The sequence below is a fragment of the Rhamphochromis longiceps genome, linkage group LG8 (genome assembly GCF_057381845.1).
Source record: "Rhamphochromis longiceps isolate RC_006_pf linkage group LG8, R_longiceps_female_GT1.1, whole genome shotgun sequence".
NCBI classification, from domain to species: Eukaryota; Metazoa; Chordata; class Actinopteri; order Cichliformes; family Cichlidae; genus Rhamphochromis; species Rhamphochromis longiceps.
Window position 1 is genome coordinate 33,084,168 of NC_140564.1, and position 23,348 is coordinate 33,107,515.

Sequence of the window (23,348 nt, forward strand, 5' to 3'; positions counted from 1 at the left end):
GATGGTTTATTTTAAACCTACAACAATGAACGGCACAAATATAAATATGTTTCATTTCATGCCATTGGTTGTGTGTACAGACGCTGGAAGAAAAAGTCCAAACTGACTGTATCAAAGTTTGTTAGTTCTGAGCCAGTGGCAACAAAATGCAGCATTACATTTATCTTAAAACCAAACTAGCAGCCTGAATATATGCAAAACATTTATAAATTTAGACATGGAAGGACTTGCCTGTTGAAAGAACGAGGTGTATCAGTGGTAGCTGGGGCTGGGACTTGTGAAGGCTTTTCCTTTGTGGGCGCTGATGTCATCACAACTCTCTCATAGCTGGAGGAAACAACAGAAACATCAAAATGTTAAATTCTACATGACACAACTGCTGGCGGCATTAACCTTCCTCTCTGACTGTTCCTATCATATGAATCGATCAAATGAAACAACATTTAACCCACAACTAACACTGTTGTACAGATCAAACATCAAAGCACACATTAATTTGTGAAGCTTGAACCCTTTTTAACATTGATAAATACACATTTTTAAAATTACACCGCTGAACAGCACAAAGTTAATAATGTGTTTTTTCATTTCACACCATTTGTCTTAGAATGAAGTTGGTTTGGAAACATATTCAGCGATGCTTCATCTCCTGCTTTGCGTTTGTGTGGGCGCCCCATGCTAGCAGTTTCCAAGCATTTTTTCCCCCCTTTTCATTGAGGGGGGGGGGGGCACACTTTGGGAAGCTCTGACATAATCACAGAGTCTGGAGTACACAACGATGTTCTCATTGTAAGTGATTATAAATTCCCTTTCACATCTTTCCTTCACCTACATACTGAAGACATCAAATATATGAAGCAAGATGTATGTAATTGTGTAGCAAAGTAAAAATTGATAAATAATCCCAAATATATCTTATATTTTACATTCCTGAAAGTAGCCACCCTTTGCTTTGTAGACAGCGCTGCAAATCCTTGGCCTTCTCTTAATGAGCTTCATGATATAGTCACCTGAAATGGTTTTCACTTTACAGGTGTGCCTGCCAGGGTTCATTTGTGGAATTTCTTGCTTTCTAAATGTGGTTGGGACTACCAGTTGTGTTGTGCAGAAATCAAGATGGTACACAGCTGACAGCCCTATTTGACAACTGTTAGAATTCATATTATGACAAAAACTATCAGCTAAGTAAAGAGAAACAACAGTCCATCATTACTTTAAGAACAGAAGGTCAGTCAGTCCAGAAAACTGCAAAAACTTTGAATGTGTTCCCAGGTGCAGTCACAAAGACCATCAAGCGCAACGAGAAAACTGGCTCGCATGAGGACCGCCCCAGGAAAGGAAGAGTCACCTCTGCTGCTGAGGATAAATTCATCCGAGTGACGAGCCTCAGAAATCACAAGTTAACTACACCCCAGGAAAATGCCACACAGAGCTCCAGTAACAGACATGTCTCTACATCAACAGTTCAGATGACACAGTGTGAATCAGGCCTTTATGGTCAAATAGCTGCTAAGAAACTACCACTAAGGAAAAGCAACAAACAGAAGAGATTTGTTTGGGCCAAGAAACACAAGGAATGGACATTAGACCAGTGTAAATCTGTGTTTTGGTCTGATTAGTCCAAATTTGAGATCTTTGGTTCCATCTGCCGTGTCTTTGTGTGATGCAGAAAAGGGGAACGAATGGTCTCTACATGCATGGTTCCCAATGTGGAGCATGGAGGAGGTGGTGTGACGGTGTGAGGGTGCTTTGCTGGTGACACTATTGGGGACTTATTCAAAATTGAAGGCACACCGAACCAGCTTGGTTACCACAGCATCCTACTGTGACATGCCATCCCATCCGGTTTGTGTTTAGTTAGACTACCAATTATTTTTCAAAAGCACAAACACACCTCCAGGCTGTGCAAGGGCTATTTAACCAAGAAGGAGAGTGATGGAGTGCTGCGCCAGATGCCCTGGCCTCCACAGTCACCTGACCTAAACCCAATCAAAATGGTTTGGGATGAGATGGACCGCAGACTGAAGGCAAAAGGGCCAACAAGTGTTCAGCATCTCTAAGAACTCCTTCAAGGCTGCTGGAAAACCATTTCAGGTAACAACCTAAAGAAGCAAAGGTGCCTATTTTGAAGAATCTAAAATATAAACCATGTTTTAAGTTATTTCACACTTTTTCAATTATTACATAACTCCAAATGTGTTCATTCATAGTTTTGATGCTTTCAGTGAGAATCTACAATGTAAAGAGTCATAAAAATAAAGAAAAAAAAACATTAAATGAGAAGGTGTGTCCAAACTTTAAACTGGTAGTGTACATATACATGAACATGTATTCATTCGTATTCAAAACATATGGAATTTCTTGACATGGAAGGACTTGCCTGTTGGCTCCATTAAAAGAATGACTGGTGCCAAAGGTAGCTGGAGCTGGGACTTGTGAAGGCTTTTCCTTTGTGGGCGCTGATGTCATCACAACTCTCTCATAGCTGGAGGAAACAACAGAAACATCAAAATGTTAAATTCTACATGACAACTGCTGGTGGCATTAACCTTCCTCTCTGACTGTTCCTATCACATGAATCGATCAAATGAAACAACATTTAACCCACAACTAACACTGTTGTACAGATCAAGCATCAAAACACACATTAATTTGTGAAACTCGAACCCTTTTTAACATTGATAAATACACATTTTTAAAATTACACCGCTGAACAGCACAAAGTTAATGTGTTTTTTCATTTCACACCATTGTTTCTGAGACCAGCTGTAACAATGCAGTAAAAACATGAAGCAAGATGTGCATTTTGTAGTCCATCTTCTGGAAATTGTAGTTTAAACAGTGTCAAATTATTATGCCATGCACATCAACGCAAGAGGGATGATAACCACCAAGATAAATGGGAAGGGAGACTAGATGGGAGGAAATCAGAAGTGTTGTCTTTGAAAATGTAGTGATTTCCTTAAATTCAGCTGAAAAACTGCCCCAAGTATCCTTGCTGGCTACAGGTAAGCCAATAACTGTTCTTTGTGACAGTGCCGTTACTCGCACAGTTATCCAAAAGGAAGCTGGTGGTCATGTACTTCCATCTAACATACAAGTAAGCAGTTGCAATGGCCTTGCTGACTGTTTGCGAATGCTGCTGCGTTCCCTCCCTGAGAAGGTTGATCCAGAGACTGATCGAAACTGCTCTAACCAAGGTGTCTGTAAAGGTTCTCAGTCATCCAGGTCATCGTAGTCAAAGGAGGGCTTATATCTGGGACTCTCCACCATTTGACCTTAGAACTGAAGAAGCGCCTCGGATGAGAGGTGAAACGTCTTCAAGTAACTTAAAGAAGTCCAGACGCTTTTCTTTGCAAGCTCCTTTGACTGCTCTAACCAAGACCATCATGTATCACCAAATAGGGCAGAAGGTGGACGACTGCACAGATGACCTATGATGACACTGCAGACAGCACTGGGGTGTATTTAGGGCTGCCACGATCAGTCGACAAGTCACGATTACATCGACTAATTTAATAGCCGACGCGTTGTTTGAAGCTTTGTAAGATCCTGAAAGATGCAGGAATAAGTAGTAGGATTTCAGAGTGTAAGAACGGCCTGAAACAGAAGGTTGGAGCAATGCATGTACAAGGATGCCAGCTACCATTAAACGCCGAAGAAGAAGAAGAAGAAGAAGAAGAAGCTGGCTCCGGTATTGTAGCCGTGTACAAATTCAGGAGCCGCATCTTTCGGTGGCTGCATTTGTAGGCTCATTACGCTATTGCGACGCAACGAAGGCTGTCCAAATTCGTAGACACATAGCACGGCCCAGCCAATTCCAATTTCCAACAATGGCAGCAGCTATTTAGTTTTAATATTACTAAACTTTTAGCATATTTTCAAGCAAGAATGTAGCTGTGTAACCTTCAAATATCTGCTCGGTTTATCAAGACATCACATTTTTGCATAAGTGCTCCGACGTTTTCGGAGACGTCTGTTACCCACCAGCTCGATAGCTAGCCGGGGGACTCAAGGCTCACTAGAGCTGGTGAGAACCGCAAACCCCCTGTGGTCTTTCACTACTCAGGTTAAACATGATATATAAGTCACTTAGATAACAAAAATGTTACTGTTTGGCTTTCTTCAGTGTTTTATTTGTTCCTGAGTAAATCAGTTTGGCTGAGATTAAAGTTACAGTTTTCACACAGCTGAATAAACATCAAACAGAAAACTGATTAAACAAATGTGAGAATTTATTCCAGTGTCCTATTATATTTTAGTGAGCAAGGAGCAGACGGCTGAGTTTATTAAACACCACTGAGACAATCTGCAAATTCCATTAAAAGTTTAATAAACTATCATCTTATCTTTATTTTTAGTTAGCACATACCTTAGACACTTAAAGCTGTAAGCTAATGATAGTTATATAAGAGCAGATGCATGCTGGTGCAATAAGCTGTACGCTTTATGTCCAGTGGATGCATAATCTGATTAGTCGACTAATTGCAAAAATAATCGGTGAATAGTCGACTATCAAAATAATCGTTTGAGGCAGCCCTAGGTGTAACGCAATAATGATGGTGGAAAATACTAAGACGCTACAGTGCCACAGCTCGGAGTTAAGCCCTTTTTTAACTAATACCTAGTCAGATTGCCTCAGCACGGTTTTCAGGGTTTTCCATTAGATCATATTACTTGGTAGCAAGTACTTTTTAGTACCTGCTCTCCCGGGGTTTTGAGAAACCATCCTACTCTGACAAATCGTCCTACCCGTATTATAATTTGACGGTGGCTTGTGACTAAACCCTAACCCTACCCCTAACCTAACCATAACATAACCTGAAGAAGTATTCCGAATGGGTGAGAGAAAAAGAAGTTAATGGTAAATAAATGGTAAATGGCCTGTATTTGTATAGCGCTTTACTAGTCCCTAAGGACCCCAAAGCGCTTTACACAACCAGTCATCCACCCATTCACACACACATTCACACACTGGTGATGGCAAGCTACACTTAATGTGAGTTTGGTGTTGTGCGCATGCGCCGTGTCTGCGCAGAAACATTGGGTAGGATGTTTTTTGAGGTAGGATGGATTCCCAGAACACATGGGTTTGTCACTACCCGATCCGTACCGGAAACCCGATCGGTACCCCGCATGCGCAAATCTTACGTCACTTCCTCTCTTTGCCAACATTCAATATATTTGAATGATACGGTTAGCGCCCAGTTAGCTCCTAGCATTTCTCAGCAGCTCTGCCTCCTTTTCGACTACCGGGACATTTAAACAATGAATAATCCGTATCCGCAACAAATTTTTGCTTTTTTCCTCAACAGAGAGCGTCCACCGATTGAACAACAGCGCCGTAAAATAAGAAGAATGGTGCCTAATGACAGAGTTAATAATACAGACTTTATAATATGTCACGTGAAGTAGAGCAGGGCGATATGGCCAAAAATATTTATCACGATATATATTTGAAAATTTGCGATAACGATATAACCGACGATATAATTGATGCGAGACAAAATACAACTCCACAACATTACTAGCGCAAAAAGACAACCTTCCATTTATTTTCACTTAAACAAGAAGCTGGTTTTTATGTACATTAAAGCTTTATAAAAATGTAACAGTGCAAATGCAAATTCCTTGCTGAAAGTTTAACCAAAAGGCATTTCCAGTAGAAATGGGCTGACATATCCTGAGCATAACCATGTATAATATCCACTGAAGTTAAAAAGAGGTGCTTTGCAACATTAAACTGCAGTGTGCATTACGCATTTTTCGGACCATAAGGTGCACGGGATTATAAGGCACATTAAGCGAAACAAAGCAGTCAGATAAATCAAACATTATTAAACTCATTCTTCTTGCTTCCTCCACTTCTGTACCATTGATTCATTAATGTTGAATTCTCTGGCAGCTGCTCTATTCCCATGTTGCTGCAGTATATTAATGACTAACCTCGTATTGTGGATGGATTATCTCAGTTGTTCTCCTGACTGAAGTTTGGTCCGTTTACAGCATCCTGCCATGCGATTGCATTTGTCTCTAACCATGAAGAACCTTCACGTTAACTTTTATAAGTGGAAAAGTGTTAGTGTTCGTCCTCCAGCTTCACTGTTTATGTTATGCTAACATAGCTGTGTCGCTAGCGATCACGTAGCACATCATTATATACCAGCTAGCCCAACTTCAGTAACCCTGCAAACGTCGCTGCTGTTTAGTTTCCTGTCTTCATTTATGTTGGAAGTGATAGCAGAGCTGTACGTTTGATTTTTTTCAGAAATCTCTCAGTCAGAACATGCAATATCATGCTTAGGTAACTAGCGAAACTAGCGAGCTAACTTCCGCTAGCTTCCTGCTAACTTCTAACTCCGTTAAATGTAATAACTTTTGTTTTCATGGATGCCTGGAAGTTAAACTTTATAGTTACACCTGGTAAAGCAGCAATGCTGATCGTTTTATTAAAGATGAAAGAATTTAGACAGTTTTTAACTCTAAGTGATGCTGCAGTGTTGTTTGACCTGAAGAATACGGAGTTTAGGACCCAGATTACTCCCAGATTTAAGAGCATCTTAGTCCGACAAATATGACAATAACAACGGCTGCTTGCATGTTCTGCAAAAAAAATGTGCTTTGTTGTGTATCTGATGGACAAACACCAAACCAGTTCCACATCACGGAAGTTGCACCATTTTTACAAACCAATTCTGGTTCATCTGTTTCACTCAACAATCGGCCATGTGCGTATGAAAACAAAGGCACTGCGCATGCGCGTTTTACTCCCATTCTATCGCGATATTTCATTTTCCTATCGTTGCCTAACATTATACCGGTATTACCGTGAACGGTATAATATGGCCCAGCCCTAACGTGAAGATTCAGCAGCCAGATGAAGTGTTTACTGGCAATTGACAGTAATAGTGGACATCATCACTATTCCAACAATCCTCTCCTCACAGACAAGCATAAACACACTCAATTATCACTAAATCAAATTTAACACACGTTTGTAATTCAGTTTACAATAGGGTTCATTCGCTAAGTCAGCAGGTGGCGGTATCCTCGTACACTGGGGAGTACACTGCCATTAAACGAACAGAAGAAGAAGAAAACCCCTGCACATGCGCGGTACGGATCGGGTAGACCCGATTTGTACGGTCCGACTTTGCACATGCGCAGTAACGATCTGTCACTATCTTTTTATTTTTGTCTACATTATATTAAATGTTTCATTATCGGAAACATTTTAAGAGATACTTGTTATTCTTAACATCTTAACAGATACTCTGACCTGTAACTATCGTAAAATGCTTCGACCGGAAGTAGACACCTTTCGCGCATGCAGGGTACGGATCGGGTAGTGACTGTCACTACCCGATCCGTACCAGAAACCCGATCGGTACCCCGCATGCGCAAATCATACGTCACTTCCTCTCTTTGCCAACATTGCGACATTCAATATATTTGAATGATACGGTTAGCGCCCAGTTAGCTCCTAGCATTTCTCAACAGCTCTGCCTCCTTTTCGACTACCGGGACATTTAAACAATGGATCATCCGTATACAAACAAATTCACGCTTCTCTCCTCAACAGAGAGCGTTCCCCGATTGAACAACAGCGCCGTAAAATAAGAAGAATGGCGCTTAATTACAGAGTTAATAATACAGACTTTGTAATATGTCACGTGTAGATTCATCAGCCAGATGAAGTGTTTACTGACAATTGACAGTGTAAGCGGACATCATCATCACTATTCCAATCAATCTTCTCCACACATGCAAGCATAAACACACTCGACTATCACTAAATCAAATTTAACAGATGTTTGTAATTACGCTAATTCAGTTTACAATAGGGTTCATTCGCTTGGTCAGCAGGTGGCAGTATCCTCTTATACTGGGGAGTAAACTACCATTAAACGAACAGAAGAAGAAGAAGAAAATCCCTGCACATGCGCGGTACGGATCGGGTAGACCCAATTTGTACGGTCCGACTTTGCACATGCGCAGTAAGGATCGGGGAGTCCTGATCCGTAACTATCTTTTTATTTTTCATTTTTGTCTACATTATATTGAAATGCTTCATTATTGGAAACATGTTAAGAGATACTTATTATTCTTAACAGATACTCTGACCCGTAACTATCGTAAAACGCTTCGACCGGAAGTAGACACCTTTCGCGCATGCGGGGTACCGATCGGGTTTCCGGTACGGATCGGGTAGTGACAGTGACAGCTTTTTTTTTTTTTTTTTTTATTAACAATTGGAACAATACAGTCACAAACAAAATAATACATTATAGTGCAAATGAACTCTCGTGGAGGATAAAAAAAAAAAAAAAAAAAGAACATAGTCAATACAACAAAACTAACAGCAAGGATATGGGGGGAGGGGGCTAGACAAAAGATCCACAGTATTAATGGGGAAGAAATTAAAAGGAGCACAGGTTGATACACAATATAGGTAATAATCAAAACAGTAGCAAATGGGAAATGTCATCATAGATTGCGGCAAATCTGCTTGACTTCAGTTTTTTAAGTGACATGAAATAATGTTTAAAGTCATTGATGAACCAAGTAAAGGATGGTTTTCTATTCCTCCATTTACAACAATGTATATGGTATTTACCTAACAGGATGACAATGTTAATCACAGTAGAGACAGATGGATGTTGTTTAGCCATATAGAAAATAATATCAGAAATACTAAACTGGGGAATATCATTGATCTTGAGGGATAACCAGCTGTGTAGTTCTAACCAAAAGGCAGCTGACACAGGACATGAGAAAAACAAATGGTGTAATGTTTCACAGGCTGAATCACAAAATGCACACTGGTTAACCTCAAATTTAAACCTCCTCTTTAAAAATTCAGACACAGGATATATATTATTAATTATCTTGAAATGAGTTTCTTTTACTTTTGGGGAGACAGGCCACTGAATGAATTTTGAGAACGCCTTTTCCATGAGTGACTGGTCCCCATGAAGGGCCTGCAAATATCTACCTGAGTTAAACCCCTGGAAAAGAATAGATTTAAAATTCACACTGATAAATTTATTGTTACATTTACTATCATTTAGGATGCAGTTACCAATTTTTAGGTTTGGCAGCGCTGGATTGACCTCAGAGTGTAGCATTGTGTTGCGTATCAGCTGCCTTAGGGCCAAAGGGATAGCACAGCAAACTTTTCTGTATTCTTTTAATGGACAATTAAAGTTGTGTCTCTTTGAGAAAGACACTGTTAAGTCTAATTGTTGAATGTCGCCATTGTGTTTCTTAAATTTGTATAGTCTTAGTTTAAGCAGTAGGATCAAAGCCATTCCTTTGATCCTGACCACCTCTCCAGCCACTCTGTGCTGGGGGAGGTTTTATTGTAGATACATCCTAACTTGAAGATCTGTTTGATGTTTGGTAGAGCTTCCTACCCTTTGTATGGTTTCACTGTGTTATCTTTGGTAAACCATACATTGGGTGTGGGGGAAGACTACCCTCTTTATGACCAAGGATGTTGTTCCTGCTTTTAGGTTTTATGACCCTTTGACCAACACACACACACACACACATTCTCACATAACACACACACATTCTCACACACACACACACACACTCAGTGTATACATTTACATACAGTGCCTTGTCTTTGTAACCAAAGGGGGGTTGCAAGGGGAGGTGTTTTGTAAACTATTGTTTGAAGTTTGTCAATAAAAGGCGGCGAGAGGAGGCCACCAGTGTGGTCATTTCAACGTGCTGGTCACAGACGAGAGGCCTCCCTTGCGCAAGAAATCGATCGAACACTGTTGCCTTGCTTTTCTTTCATGGGAATAAGTCTTGGATACAGCGGGGTCTGAGTTTAGACCCAACATTTATTTGGTCCTTCGGAGCCGGAGCCTAACACATTGCATCCACCGAGGAGAGGGAGAGGACGCCACCGCAACGTCTGGGATGATTGACGTAAAGCCCTGGTGTTTTTGGCTTGCCACCAGGCCGGGAAGTTTGCGCCTGACCTCCCCTCGGGATGGATGACGATTGACGGGATCCAGAGACTCTTCCCATGAACGTAAACAAACAGTGAGTACAGAAGGCCTTAGAGAGCGTCTCTATAACCGCGTGAATGAATGTGGGATCCTAGAAACGCGTCACCGTGATTCTGCGTGAAACGTTTGAGTCCCGGGGAGCGCTGGTCACGAGAGCGCACGTGGACCCAAAACAATAGAGAGCGGCTACGGGCTGTGCGTTAAACGTGAGTCCGGGAGCGCGCTAGCCGCGTGAGAGAGACGCAGGCTTCTCCGCCGTTTGGGGCGTAGAGAGTTCTCCGCCATTTGGGGCGTGGAGAGAACCTAGGTTCAGAGTCCGGAATCTCCGCCATTTGGGGCGTTGGAGAGTGTCCGAAGGTTGAATTCTCCGCCATATGGGGCGTTTGAGAGTTTTCAACAGAGAGCGCTAGCTGTGCGTGCAGACGCAAGCGATAGGCCTATGTTGTGTGTGTGTGTGTGCGGGCCAGACGTGGTCTGCGTGAGTGTGGCTGATTGTTGTCTTGTAATGGAGAATAAAATGTGTAAGTCTGCCTTAGAAGGAGATGTAAAATTTATGCAGAAAGTTTTACCAGGCAGCACGCAGTATGTAGGTTGTTGGTATAAGAAATGTGGATTTGAAGGGACATTAGTGGAAGTTAAGTGTAAAATGCTGGTAGAAAGAATATCTGTAAGTGTAGCAGGTAAAACAGGTAAAGCGAAGCAGAGGAAGGAATTGCAGTTAGCAGTTGCTAAGTTGTGGCTGGAGCAGGCTCAGAGGAGGAGAGAAGCACAGAATGTTAAAAGAGCAATATTGCAAGCAGTAGTTGTGAAACCTGAGGATGAAACTACAGCTCAATCCACTGCAACTACTCTAGAACAACACCGTAGAAAAGCATTAGGAAGAGCAAGAATGTTAGCAGAAAGTAGAGTCAGAGAAGAGCGTGAGAGAGCAGAGGTAGAAGTGGAGGAGAGATTAGAGGCATATTAGGAGCAGCATTGAGTCCAAGACAGACTAGGCAAGAGAGGAGACAGAAAAGATGAAGAAAGTTTTTCTCCTGATCAATTCCGCGAGTGTGAGAGTGTCTGACGTCATGGTGTGTGTGAAAGGTATCCAGCTGGGGCAGACGTGATTCTGCAGGTCACCTGCCCAGTGGACAAAAAGAAATAAAATAGTTGTGTGGATGAATGATGGCACGAAGAGTGTTTGGTGTTTCTCAGTCTGAAACAGCTGTAATGCTATTTTCTGTTTTGGAGAAAAGTACAGTTAAAGAAAAAAAACAGAGAGAGATGTGTGTTGTTTTAAGCAGTGATGAGAATAATGGAAGTGTGGTGAGAGATGAACACAAAAACATACTGAAAATGCATTAACTATACTAACCCCACATGCATATACACATACAATGATACTCATGAGACCAGACAGCATCTTAAGCATGAGATTCTGTTTGTCATCTTGTCCAAGTCACTAGTAAGATGAAAGTGATACATAGACTAGTGGACTGAATATTATAGGAGGACAGATGGTTGCATCATAGAGGAGGAAACAATGCTGATGAGAGGTCTTGAATGAGTGAGTTGAGTGAGCTGATTGTGAGTTTCTGGTGTGTGAAGAAGTTTTACCATGGCACACATTTAGTTACATGAGAACTAAAACTTATTATGTGCTAAGACAACAGGGTTATGCTGTATGTTGTGTGTATGACTGATTGGATGAATGTTTGAGATTAAACTGGCTGTTTGATTTGTCTTTATTACTAAAGTTGAACCTGCCAATTGGGTTGTTACGATTTATCCCCCTGGCATGAAGAACACGTGTCATGACTTAAACAAGGCCTTTCTTTCCATTATTTTCTTTGATTTCTTTTATTTTCTTTCTTTTATTTTGTTACTTTCATGGTGCACTGAAAGTTTTGTTTGATGATCTCTGTTGAGCAGATCTGCACGATTAGAATCGAAGCGTCGTCGAGAAAACTGTTGCAAAGTGAGCTTCTCCAAAATTAAAATGGGCTCTTATTTGGGACAATCAGGAAACAAGTTCCTGTCCAAAAGGATTCAACGAGGAAATCCAGTCTAAATTATTTTTCTTTTTGAAATGACGTTGTTTTGCTGAGCGTGGAAACGGATGCGACGATAATTTCCACAATTAGCTAAAGAAGGAATCACTGAGTGAATGAGTAAGAATTTTAAAATAAATGGGGAACTGACTGACTGACTTAACACCATTGTGTGAAGTCAACCCCCGCTTGACAAAGGTGTGGATGTATCTCTGTGTGTGTCTCTGTTACAGGAGCAGAAAGATGATAGCAACATCTGAGGTTGCGTGATGGTTTAACCTTTTAAATGCCATTTTTATGTTTGTGAATCTATCAGAGGTGTGTTATTCATGGGCTTGTGGTACTCACAGAAGTTACTGTGAGAAAGTGTGTACACACCTGCGCAGCGCTAACATTTGCATTTTTTCTTACAGCATTGCAGTTTTTCATGTGATTTGATGATGTGGTTTTTAGCAGAACAACTGGTGGATGTTTGTTTCTTTATTTCAGGTTTTGTTTTCTTTAAGAGTGCATGTAGCATTCAGCAGAAGTGGACAAGTGACATGAGTAAAACAAATAAGAGATTACGATATTTATGGAATAGTTTATTATGGGCTCATTTGCTGGCCACTTTTAGACCCATAATAATATATGAGTGGAGTGACTTTGCTTAAGGGAAGTCACCGATTACATTAATGTTAACTGAGCACATGGGATGATCCATGTTTGAGGCGAATTATGGTAACAATAGTGATTTAATGATTTGAGAAAACCTGCACATGACACTTGTCTTGCTGATGCTGAATGCTTGTTACCCTTGTGATATACTTGTTTATAAGTGTGAAGTTTGATTTTACTTCCAGATCTTGTTTTCCAGGCCATGATGGTGAGTATGCAGGCTCCTGGTGGAGCCAGTTTTTAAGGCAGGGATCCAGGTTTGGTGAGTTGACGCATGAGAGTGTCCATGCGTCAAGAGGTGGGGTCCAGAAGTAACATTAAACAATGTTTACTATTATTGTTGCAGTGATTTGTGTGATTAGCTGTTTATTTACAAGTATTAAACCTATGCAAGTGGTGCATCCATGTTCAGATGAGGCTTTGATGGCCTATAAGTGAAGTTCACTGATTACAATGTGGAATAACATTGAGATGTTAAATAATTTGGAATAAATTATGGGAAAACGTAGGAGTTTAATGAGTTTAGAATAAACCTGCAATGATACTTGTCTCTGTGATGCTGAATACTTTATTACTCTTATGATCTACAGTTGGTTGCGAATGTGAAGTTGTTTTAAATTTAAGACTTTGTCTTCTGTGATACAGGAGCTGGGAGCTAAACAAGCTGAACATTTAAGTGCTGATTAATGTTTTTACACAGGGTTACAGCTTGGAGTGAAGCTGCTCCAAGGGACAAACCCTGGAGATTGTTTTAGGGAGACTGTGCAACACTCTTGTACATGTCTCATTGGGGAGTTGACACATGGCGAAAGCCGTGTGGCGAGAGGAGTGTCATTTTTTCAATTTGTAGATGTCGTGAGATGCCATGATGAGAAGGAGTGACTGAGAGGATCGCCCACAAAATGGAACCTGAGGGAGCGTGCCAAGCTCCAAAAAGTGACAGCGCAGAGGAGGTCCAGCGATGGACTTGTGGTTCTGTGAACAGCACAAATGCAAGGTGACTGTAAAATAACTAACAGCACTTTTTCCACAAGTGAAGCCAGTAACTTACTATCCTAAAAGATTAGCTCTAGTTGCTCGTGCTTTACCTCCATGCGTGAGATCAGTATGTGCAGCAGCTTAAGCTGTACAATGTTTCAATAGTTTATTTCACCTTTTGCAATTGTTAGTTCCACACGAGGTAGATGTCTACTACTGCAGACTAAACTTACATTTCTGTCACCTACAAGACACTTGTCTTTAATGTTACTGTTACTCTCACAACCACACATATTACCATAAAGTGGTGCAGAATTCTGAATCTGTCCAACCCTTTTTGCCAACGGAGGAGGGCACTTCTCATGAGTGTAGAGAGCGCGAGGAGAAGACGTGTAAGCTGAGGGATGACTTAATAGATGTGCCACTCGTTGAGGGAAAGGTTTGGTTTGTTGATGATTTGAGTTTTACAACAGCAGAGGGACAGACTAGAACACGTTTTACTGTAGCAGACAGTGAGAGAGAGTTATCTATGTAGGACAACTAGCATGTTTCATATTTGCTTGAGCAGCAGAGATGCTAGCTTTAACGGAAGCGTGTAAAGCTGTAGAGAGACAATATACACTGATAGGCAGTATACATTTGCTACTGTACATTTCTTTGTAGTGCAGTGAGTGAGACGAGGTATGACAACCTCAACAGGGAAACCTGCAGAACACACCAAACTCTTGCAAAATCTGCTGGAGGCAGCGTTATTAACCAGTGGAATTGCCGTTTGTAAATGTGCAGCACACATGTGAGGGAAAGATCCGGTTGCATTAGGGAAAGTTTTTGCAGATAAGATCGCAAAAGAGGCAGCTTTAGTTAAACATGGTGTTAACCTTTTATCAGTACAGCATTAGCAGACATGCAGGCCCACTCACCTACTGCAGGACAATAGTTGTGACTTACAGAGGGAGCAAGCTTGCAGGATGATTTTTTATCTGTGTGATAAACCAGTACTGCCTAATAATTTGTATAAGACTGCTGCTATTTTGAGCCATTGGCTATACCATGTCTCAAACAGGAGGGAGATGAGCAGTCGTTATACTCACTCTAGGATTATTAAATACTTTAAAAAAAAAACTTTTTTGCAGAGAGAACTAATGGAACAGTAAAGTTAGGATTTAAGAAGACAGGCAGGACATGGTTAGACTGTATAGAATAAGTACACGAGGATTACTCCAACAGAGAATGGTCTGACTCTTTGAGATTACACATGTTAGAGGATTTAGAGTTAGAGTTAGAGTTCCAGTCTTCTGTAGTGATGATAGAAAAGCAGAAGAGAGAGCATATTAGCAGATTAGATGCTTGAAAATGTTTAAAAGTAAAGTAGTCATGAGAACAAATGATCTGCCAGATGATTCTGTTTCTTCGCAGGAGCAGAGCCTGAAGTCTGGAGATTGGATGATGATAAGGCCATGGAGAGGAAGTGCTGGTCCAGTCCATGGTGGGAAGGTCCATATCGGATGCTGCTGACGACGACCACAGCAGTGAAGATTGCCGGAAGGAACACTTGGATATATCAAGCGCACTGCAAGAAGGTGACACACATCCAGGCCAGCTCGGAGTAAGTGGCAGGAAGACCGGGAACAAAGGGGGGGGAAAGCCTCCAGGGCCCCTCGTCTCAATCCGGTGAAGAAACCAACTGAGCCACAGGTACTCATCAGAATGGCTGGGAATGTGCTGTGCATCTTCTTGTGCCTGTGGACCCTGAGTGGGATGACAGGAGCGCATTGGGACAGAGCAAATCACACCCAGTACCCGCATGGGTTTTCAACCAACTACTGGTGGCAGTTTAAGAACACAACCGGATAGCATCACTTGGAGCGAGACAGTTTGTTTGGTTGCTTTAGCAACACATCCAGGAACACTGCCAACTTTTCAACTGCTCTGAACCTGAATGGAAGGTTGATTCACCAGTAGCTGGGAAGGTGAACTGCTCTGGTGAGACAGACCTGCTCGTCTGACTCAAAGAATATGACTTGTTGCAGGACATTATACAGTTAAACGAACTGGAAACAGGCCAATTGCCTATGTGTACGAAGGACAATGGATTAGCCTAAGTTGGAGATTAACCATGGAACATGGCAACATCACTTATTCTTTTGTCTTTTGCAAGAAGGATGTAAACAGAGAAGCCTTTTGTCTACATTTACATCATGAACACTTGAGGTTTTGAGCCAAGAAGATCAAAACAGCTTGATCCAATTTCCTTTACAAAGCTTTTTCTGTGGTGACAACAGGACAGGAGAAGAGTTGTAAATGCAGATAATTCACCAGTTGACTCTAACCCCCACAGGATGCCTACAGTGAAAAGATTTGGGGGGTTGATAGGAGTCATAAAGAAGGGTGTTGACCAGGCTGCAGCTTTGAAGTTAGCTGAGAGCCATATGGACAAACAATAAAGTCAACTGATGCGTTTAAATACCTATGTCTGTATACAGTTGGATTGTAGAGACATATGATTTTTAAGAATGATGATTCTTCTTGTTTGACCTTTGACATTCAGTTGTGTACTTGAAGAAATACATAATGAATTGCACGACAGGAGTAGATCCGCCACAAGGCTGGATAGCTTGGTTACCGTCTGGTCCTTGGTGGCATCTTCTTTTGAAAATATTAATTCCTGTTTTTGAACTGTTGATACTGATTTGCTTATGTATAGGATGTAGTTTACTGTGCATGAATGAAATCTACACTGACACTGTCAAACAAAGGGTGCATAAGTTGAAATTTAAGTATACAATGACAAAAAGGAGGGAAATGTTAAGTCTAATTGTTGAATGTCGCCATTGTGTTTCTTAAATTTGTATAGTCTTAGTTTAAGCAGTAGGATCAAAGCCATTCCTTTGATCCTGACCACCTCTCCAGCCACTCTGTGCTGGGGGAGGTTTTATTGTAGATACATCCTAACTTGAAGATCTGTTTGATGTTTGGTAGAGCTTCCTACCCTTTGTATGGTTTCACTGTGTTATCTTTGGTAAACCATACATTGGGTGTGGGGGAAGACTACCCTCTTTATGACCAAGGATGTTGTTCCTGCTTTTAGGTTTTATGACCCTTTGACCAACACACACACACACACACATTCTCACATAACACACACACATTCTCACACACACACACACACTCAGTGTATACATTTACATACAGTGCCTTGTCTTTGTAACCAAAGGGGGGTTGCAAGGGGAGGTGTTTTGTAAACTATTGTTTGAAGTTTGTCAATAAAAGGCGGCGAGAGGAGGCCACCAGTGTGGTCATTTCAACGTGCTGGTCACAGACGAGAGGCCTCCCTTGCGCAAGAAATCGATCGAACACTGTTGCCTTGCTTTTCTTTCATGGGAATAAGTCTTGGATACAGCGGGGTCTGAGTTTAGACCCAACAGACACGTAATCCAATAGAGCACCACTCAAATCCAGCAAGTCAGTTACAAACAAGATACCACTCTCAAACCAGTTCCTGATAAATAATGTCTTTTTGTTAGCAGTTATCACTCTATTGTTCCATAGGGTCGACATATGAGGAGAAAAGTTGTGTGTAAACATCATTTTCCAAAAATGAAGAATCTGTTTGTGAAAATTAGAGAGTGTAACAGGTATTTTACTAGTCTCAAAGTCACATTTTAATAGAAAACCAATTCCTCCTAGTTCCTTAAATAAAGATCTGGGTATATGAAACCACATGGAATCAGACTGAGATAAGCAAGCTCTGAGCCAGTTGATCTTAAAAGTTCCGATCATTGATTCAAAGTCTAAGGCTCTGACACCACCCTTCTCATAATCTTTAACCAACTGTGATCTCTTAATATAGTGGGTTTTGTTTTTCCATAGGAATTGAAAAATAATTGAGTTGGCTTTCCTAATATTTTGGGGAGAAACATAAAGAGAATGACATGGGTAAATTAATTTAGAGATACCTTCAGCTTTGGAAAGGATGACTCTGCCAAATATAGTGATATCCCTGGTCAACCAACGACTAAGGGATTTCTTCATGTCGACGATACGATTGCAGATGTTGTTGTCTTCTCTTCGGGACATATTTTTAGAAATCACTATACCTAAATATTTAACTTCCAGTTCAACTCTTATAGAAGCTATATTAGAATCAGAACACGTGTGAATAGGTAACAATTCACATTTGTTAATATTCAGACATAATCCTGACGCCTGGGAGAATAATGAGATAGTGTTAAGCGTTTTAGCTACCATGGATTTATCTCTTAAAAACAGTGCAGTATCGTCAGCAAACTGGCTTATTTTGAATTCCTTGTCAAAAATGTTAATACCATACAAATCAGGGTCTTTTTGGATGATAAGTGCCAGCAGTTGAGTGGTTAATATGAACAATTTGGGGGAAATAGGGCATCCCTGACGGATACCTCTCTGCACTTCAAACCTAGGTGTCATTCCAGGGTTAAGCGAGACAGAGCTAGAAATGTTACTGTAAAACATTTTGATCACATTACAAAAGTTATCCCCAAAACCTAGGAAATTCAAGGCTTTAAGCAGGAAGGGATGTTCAACCGTGTCAAAAGCCTTATAAAAGTCCAAAAACAACACTAAGCTTTCTGTCTTTATATACTGGCGATAATCAAGCATATCAAAAATCAATCTAATGTGATTGTGTATATGTCTTCCTTTTATAAACGCCGACTGACATTCATCCACTAAATGTGTTAAACAATCATTTAAGCGGTTCGCATATACATGAGCCAGTAATTTATAATCATTACACAGAAGGGTTATGGGTCTCCAATTATCCAGAAGTAGTTTGTCTTTGTTGGGTTTTGGAATTAAAGTGATTAAACCTTGTTTCATTGTAGGTGAAAGATTAGTTGATGAGATACATTCTAAGTAAGCACTGTAAAGAGTTAATCTAATGTCATGCCAGAAAAAGGAGTAAAATTCCACTGTTAGCCCATCAATACCTGGTGATTTGCCCCTGGGCATTTGTCCGATTGCCTTGTCCAGCTCTTCGATTGCAAGTTTACTCTCCATACGAACCTTTATATCCACATCCAATGTCCCATTAAGGCCTCTAAGACTTTCCAGAAACACAGTGCCATTCTCCGTTGAATAGGTTGACTTGTAAAGGTTACTGTAAAAATGAAGTATTTCCACGTTTATTTTGTCATGGTCCTCAGTCAAAACCCCCTTGATATTCAGTGATTGAATCTTCTTATTTGATTGTCTGTATTTTTCTAAATTAAAAAAGTAGGAAGAGTTTTTCTCACCCTCCTCAATCCACCGGGCTCTTGAACGAACATAGGCACCATTGGCTTTCTCTAAGAACATTTTGTCTAGTTGAGATTGAAAAGTGTTTAGTTGTATATGTTCGTCCAGAGATAAATCCTGTTTGCAGCATAGCCTGTTAATTCTTTCAATAATGCTTTGTTGCTCCTGTCTTTTCTGTTTAGCAATGGATTTGCTAATTTGAATTGCTACCTGTTTAACTTGGAATTTAAACCATTCCCATTTGCTCACATGTGACATATCTAGTTTATCAATTTCCACAATTAAATTTCTCACTTCAAGGCAGAAGTTGTCATTATGCAGAAGGTTGTTGTTGAATTTCCAAATAAGGGATTGATGTTTCATCTTGGTTAATGAGATGAATAAGGAAATCAAACAGTGATCAGTTAGAGGGGAAGCGGAGATTTCACACTTAGAAATGTTGTTGATCAAATTGTTAGAGACTAACCAGTAATCAATCCTGGAACACTGACCATTATTAGATGAATTAAACCAAGTAAATTGAGATACAGATGGATTTTTCAGCCTCCAAGCGTCACAGAGACTAACTTTGTTGACCAAATTAAGGATACTTTCATCGTAACTGTGGCATGAGGTCCTGGATGGAAGACGATCTACAGAGGGATCAGGAGCTATGTTAAAGTCTCCCCCCACAACAACTTTGTCAACAAGATAGCTCAATTTCCATTGCTCTAACTGTTCACAAAGGAAGGTTAGAAGTTTCTTATTCTGAGCTCTATTAGTATAACCATATACACACAGCAGAATGTATTTTGAACCATTAATCTCTGACACTATCATCAGCCAATGACCATCAGAATCACTTTTACAGTCTATGACATTTCCCGGAAACCTATTAAATAAAATCATCACTCCAGCTGAGTGAGACGTACCATGACTAAAGAAAACAGATTCACCCCACTGTGTTTTCCAGAACTTTGTGTCTGCCTCTGCCGAATGGGTCTCTTGTAGAAAGACACAGTTAGCCTGTTGCTCCTTGCAAAAAAGAAAGATAGCCTTACGCTTCACAATGTTTCTTAGCCCCCTGACGTTCAAGGAAATAACAGATAACATATAACACTATTACAAAAGTATTGGGGAAAAGAAAAAGAAACTTAAGAAGACACGCAGGAACGAGCAGCCGTGTCCTGTATAAAATAACTATTCAGTGCAATAACCCTTAACAACCGGGAAATTTTAAATTAAATGACATGCTAAGCAATAGGCTTAATCAACAGCAGCATACCTGAGAGGTGTAAAAGGTCACACAAAAGAAAATCAGTTCGGGTCCACTCTTTGGTTATCAATCAGAGCGTAGCCGTCCTTCAAAAACGCTCCCTTTCCCTTACTCCTGGCATCCTGGACCAGCGGCCACAGCTTAACTCGAGCCTCCCGATCTTCCTTGGAGAAGTCTTCCTTGAAGTGGATGTTCATCTCCTTGCAAACCCTCGCATGCCTCGATTTCTTCCAGACGTCGTCCCGGACCGTTCTCATGCCAAACTGGATAATTATGGCTCTCGGGGACCCGGAAGATGCAGCGTTCCCCTTCTTTCCCAGCCGATGAACAGTATCAACAGTCTCTCTCAGTTTATCCACAGACAAGGGCACAACTCTGGTGAGAATCCCGATAACTGACTCTCTCGTGTTTTCATCATCTTTCTCAGGAAGACAAGTCAGCCTTAGGTTCCATCTCCTCTTATATCGAGCATGTTCCTCACAGGAGCTGCGCAGGGATTTGTTTTCTTTCTGCAGCTCACCAACTTTCTCCTGGAGTTCTACTATACTTTCTTTATTTTTTCTTATTTCCGCCGTGTTCATGTCAATGCGCTTTTCAAACTTACGCAGCAACGCCGTCTGTTCATCCATCTTTTGCGTTAACACATTGACTGCTTGCAAGATTGCTGCAGCGGTGTCCTCCTCCTCCAGCGGCTGCGCTCGCACCCCTCTTGCTTTCTTCGGGTTAGGGCTTTTCGTCGGAGTGTGAGCCCAGTTGATTCTGGAGTCCTTGGAAGTCATGTCAGTGATCTCCAAATCTTGAATATCCTCCTCGTCACACGCCTCCCTCAATACCGAAACGCTGTAGTCATGATCCATCGTGATCATAGGACAAGTATCAAAATTAACCCCGGACAAATTACAAATTAAAGCTGGTTTACAGTTAGTTCTCCAGTGGCTGGTTGAAGTGCACAAAAAGCGCAAAAAACGGGTTATTGCTTTTAATAAATTCAGAGTTTCAGGACAAAAAAAAAGCCAAAAAGTTCGGACGCCTGCAGTAAAGTTGCTGCTCACTCCGCCATCTTGTTTCCTCTCTCGTGACAGTGACAGCGTTCCAAGCGATCTGAACAGGTACTGAAATGTGACGTCATCCGACTGCATGCCACCGATTGGCTGGTCAGTAACCCTACCCACTAGATGAGTAATGCGAGCGTCTCGTTCAATAAAAATAAAGCCGCCATTACTGGGTTGTAGAAAAAGGGGTTTAATAAGCGATTAGATTAGAGAAGACGGCAGGAAGAAAGCGATACGTGTAGAAAATGAAAGGGACCGATACAGACGAGTGCGCCGGAGAAAGCTGTGAAAAACGGAGAAAAAATAAAGAACGTTTTGTGCAAAAAGAAAAGTGGCCATTGAAAACAGAGCAATGCCTCCACACAAAAAAGCCATGCAATTTTCTCCACAGTGAACATGCTCAAAGCTAAATGTCATCCCAGCTCATGAATGGGCACCTCCACATGTAAGCCCGGGTTAAAAAAAATAATCCTGAAGGACAAGCTGGAGCTCAATTATTTTAACGAGCAAACAAGTGGGGGAGTTGATTAAAGGAGCGGAAGAAAATGAGCCCCTAAAACTGTTCACAGCAGTCACTTGAACGTGCACAGTTATCACGTTTCAATGGTTATAATGTGTGTACGTATAGTTCTATGTTGCTTGACCTCTAAATCCTGGTTGAGTACCCCTGTACTAGTACACCACGTAGCTAACTGTGTTTCCTGTAAAACCGTCTCACACGTTTCTGTTCCCAGCACAGCGTTGGAAAGATAAAGAGGCTCGAAGGGACGTTAACACTGCTTCCTCGCATGCAAATAAACGCAATTGTTACGCTGTGTCTCACTTCGTAATTTTTCTAACAGTAACACCGATTCACGCGTCGCTTTCGGGCACAACTTGAATTACCTGTCCAGCAGAAAGCAGGCCACTTCGGCATCACTCTGAAAACTTTTGTCCCTCTTCAGCGAGGTCCACCTGGAGAAGGCGACGCCTAAGAACACTTTCGTTTCTTCCAGTTTTTCCTCTTCGTGCCCCAGCTTGTTCGACAGCACGTCCTTGATCTTTTCTCCTGAGAAACAATAATTATGATCCTGCATTTTTCCAAATGCGGACACTCAAAGTCCCCACGACACCACAAAAAGTTAAGGCACAAGCGACGATTCTTCCATGAGGACGATAAAAACGACTAGCACATGACCAAAACAGCAGCGTGTCCCTCAGTCCGGACTTTGTTTTGTTCCCCCTTGCAACACACATCCCCCAACAGAAAGTTCCTACCCCTGAATTTTACCCGAAAGCAGTGTCCTTTCTGGGTGTGACCTGGTAAAGGGTGTGTAGCTCACTCAGATAATCTGATATTTATCCAATATCAAATAATTAAAAAAAGAAGGTAGGTTTCCATTTTTAAAAATTTCAAATTGAATAAAAAGAGACCTGTTTACAAAGTTTGAAAGGTGAATAAAATAAGAGCCTCAACGCAAAGTGAGACCAGTTTTCTCTAAAATACCAAAAGTAAGTTAATGCAGAATCTAAAATGGCTTAGTAAAATAGTAATGATTCATTAGAGGGGAAATATGCATAAATGATCTAAATTATTAAGGTAAGAAAGTTATGATAACATATTCTTCACTGATCGCGAGTATAAGGAACGTCGGGAAGCATCCATACACCACCTGGGGCTCTTGTTTTTTTTCATTTGATTAAATGTTTTTTTAAAGACATCCACTGTTTACTGTCATTAAGGCAGCATAATCAGTCACATTTAAACCACTCATACAGCACCTCAAATCCGCAGCCAAATTAGAATCACTAGTTGTATCAATAAGTACATCTCTGGACTGTGCGAGGAAGCCAGAGTAGGGCTAGGTATTGATTTTGATTTCTGTAATTGATTCAATTCCGATTCACAAGGTCCCAATTCAATTCAATCCGATTCGATTCAACTTTAACTCAGATGGGCAGAAATATTATAATTCTGATCATTTATCAGTACATATCCATATTTTTATATCTATGTGTAAAAACAAAGCTGACGCTTGTGAGACTTCATCAGAGGTGTGAGCAGGGGTGATTTTAGCCCAAAAAGAATCAAAGC

At 41.0% G+C, this 23,348-nt stretch overlaps 1 protein-coding gene across 2 annotated transcripts in view; it reads right to left on the reverse strand.

Annotated features, from left to right (window-relative positions):
* The window catches only part of LOC146664121 (uncharacterized), a 31,122-nt gene extending 8,629 nt beyond the window's left edge, over positions 1-22,493 (reverse strand). The window contains exons 1-3 of one of the 2 annotated variants that reach the window (XM_085417139.1): positions 22,160-22,493; positions 2,381-2,485; positions 232-327 (exon numbers count right to left, since the gene is read on the reverse strand). In XM_085417139.1, the coding sequence (XP_085273265.1) occupies positions 232-327; positions 2,381-2,485; positions 22,160-22,350 (392 nt within the window). In that variant the 5' untranslated portion in view covers positions 22,351-22,493. The remainder of the gene's footprint in view (positions 1-231; positions 328-2,380; positions 2,486-22,159) is intronic. The other variant, XM_085417141.1, reaches the window with a different exon arrangement.
* Positions 22,494-23,348: the final 855 nt, after the last annotated feature.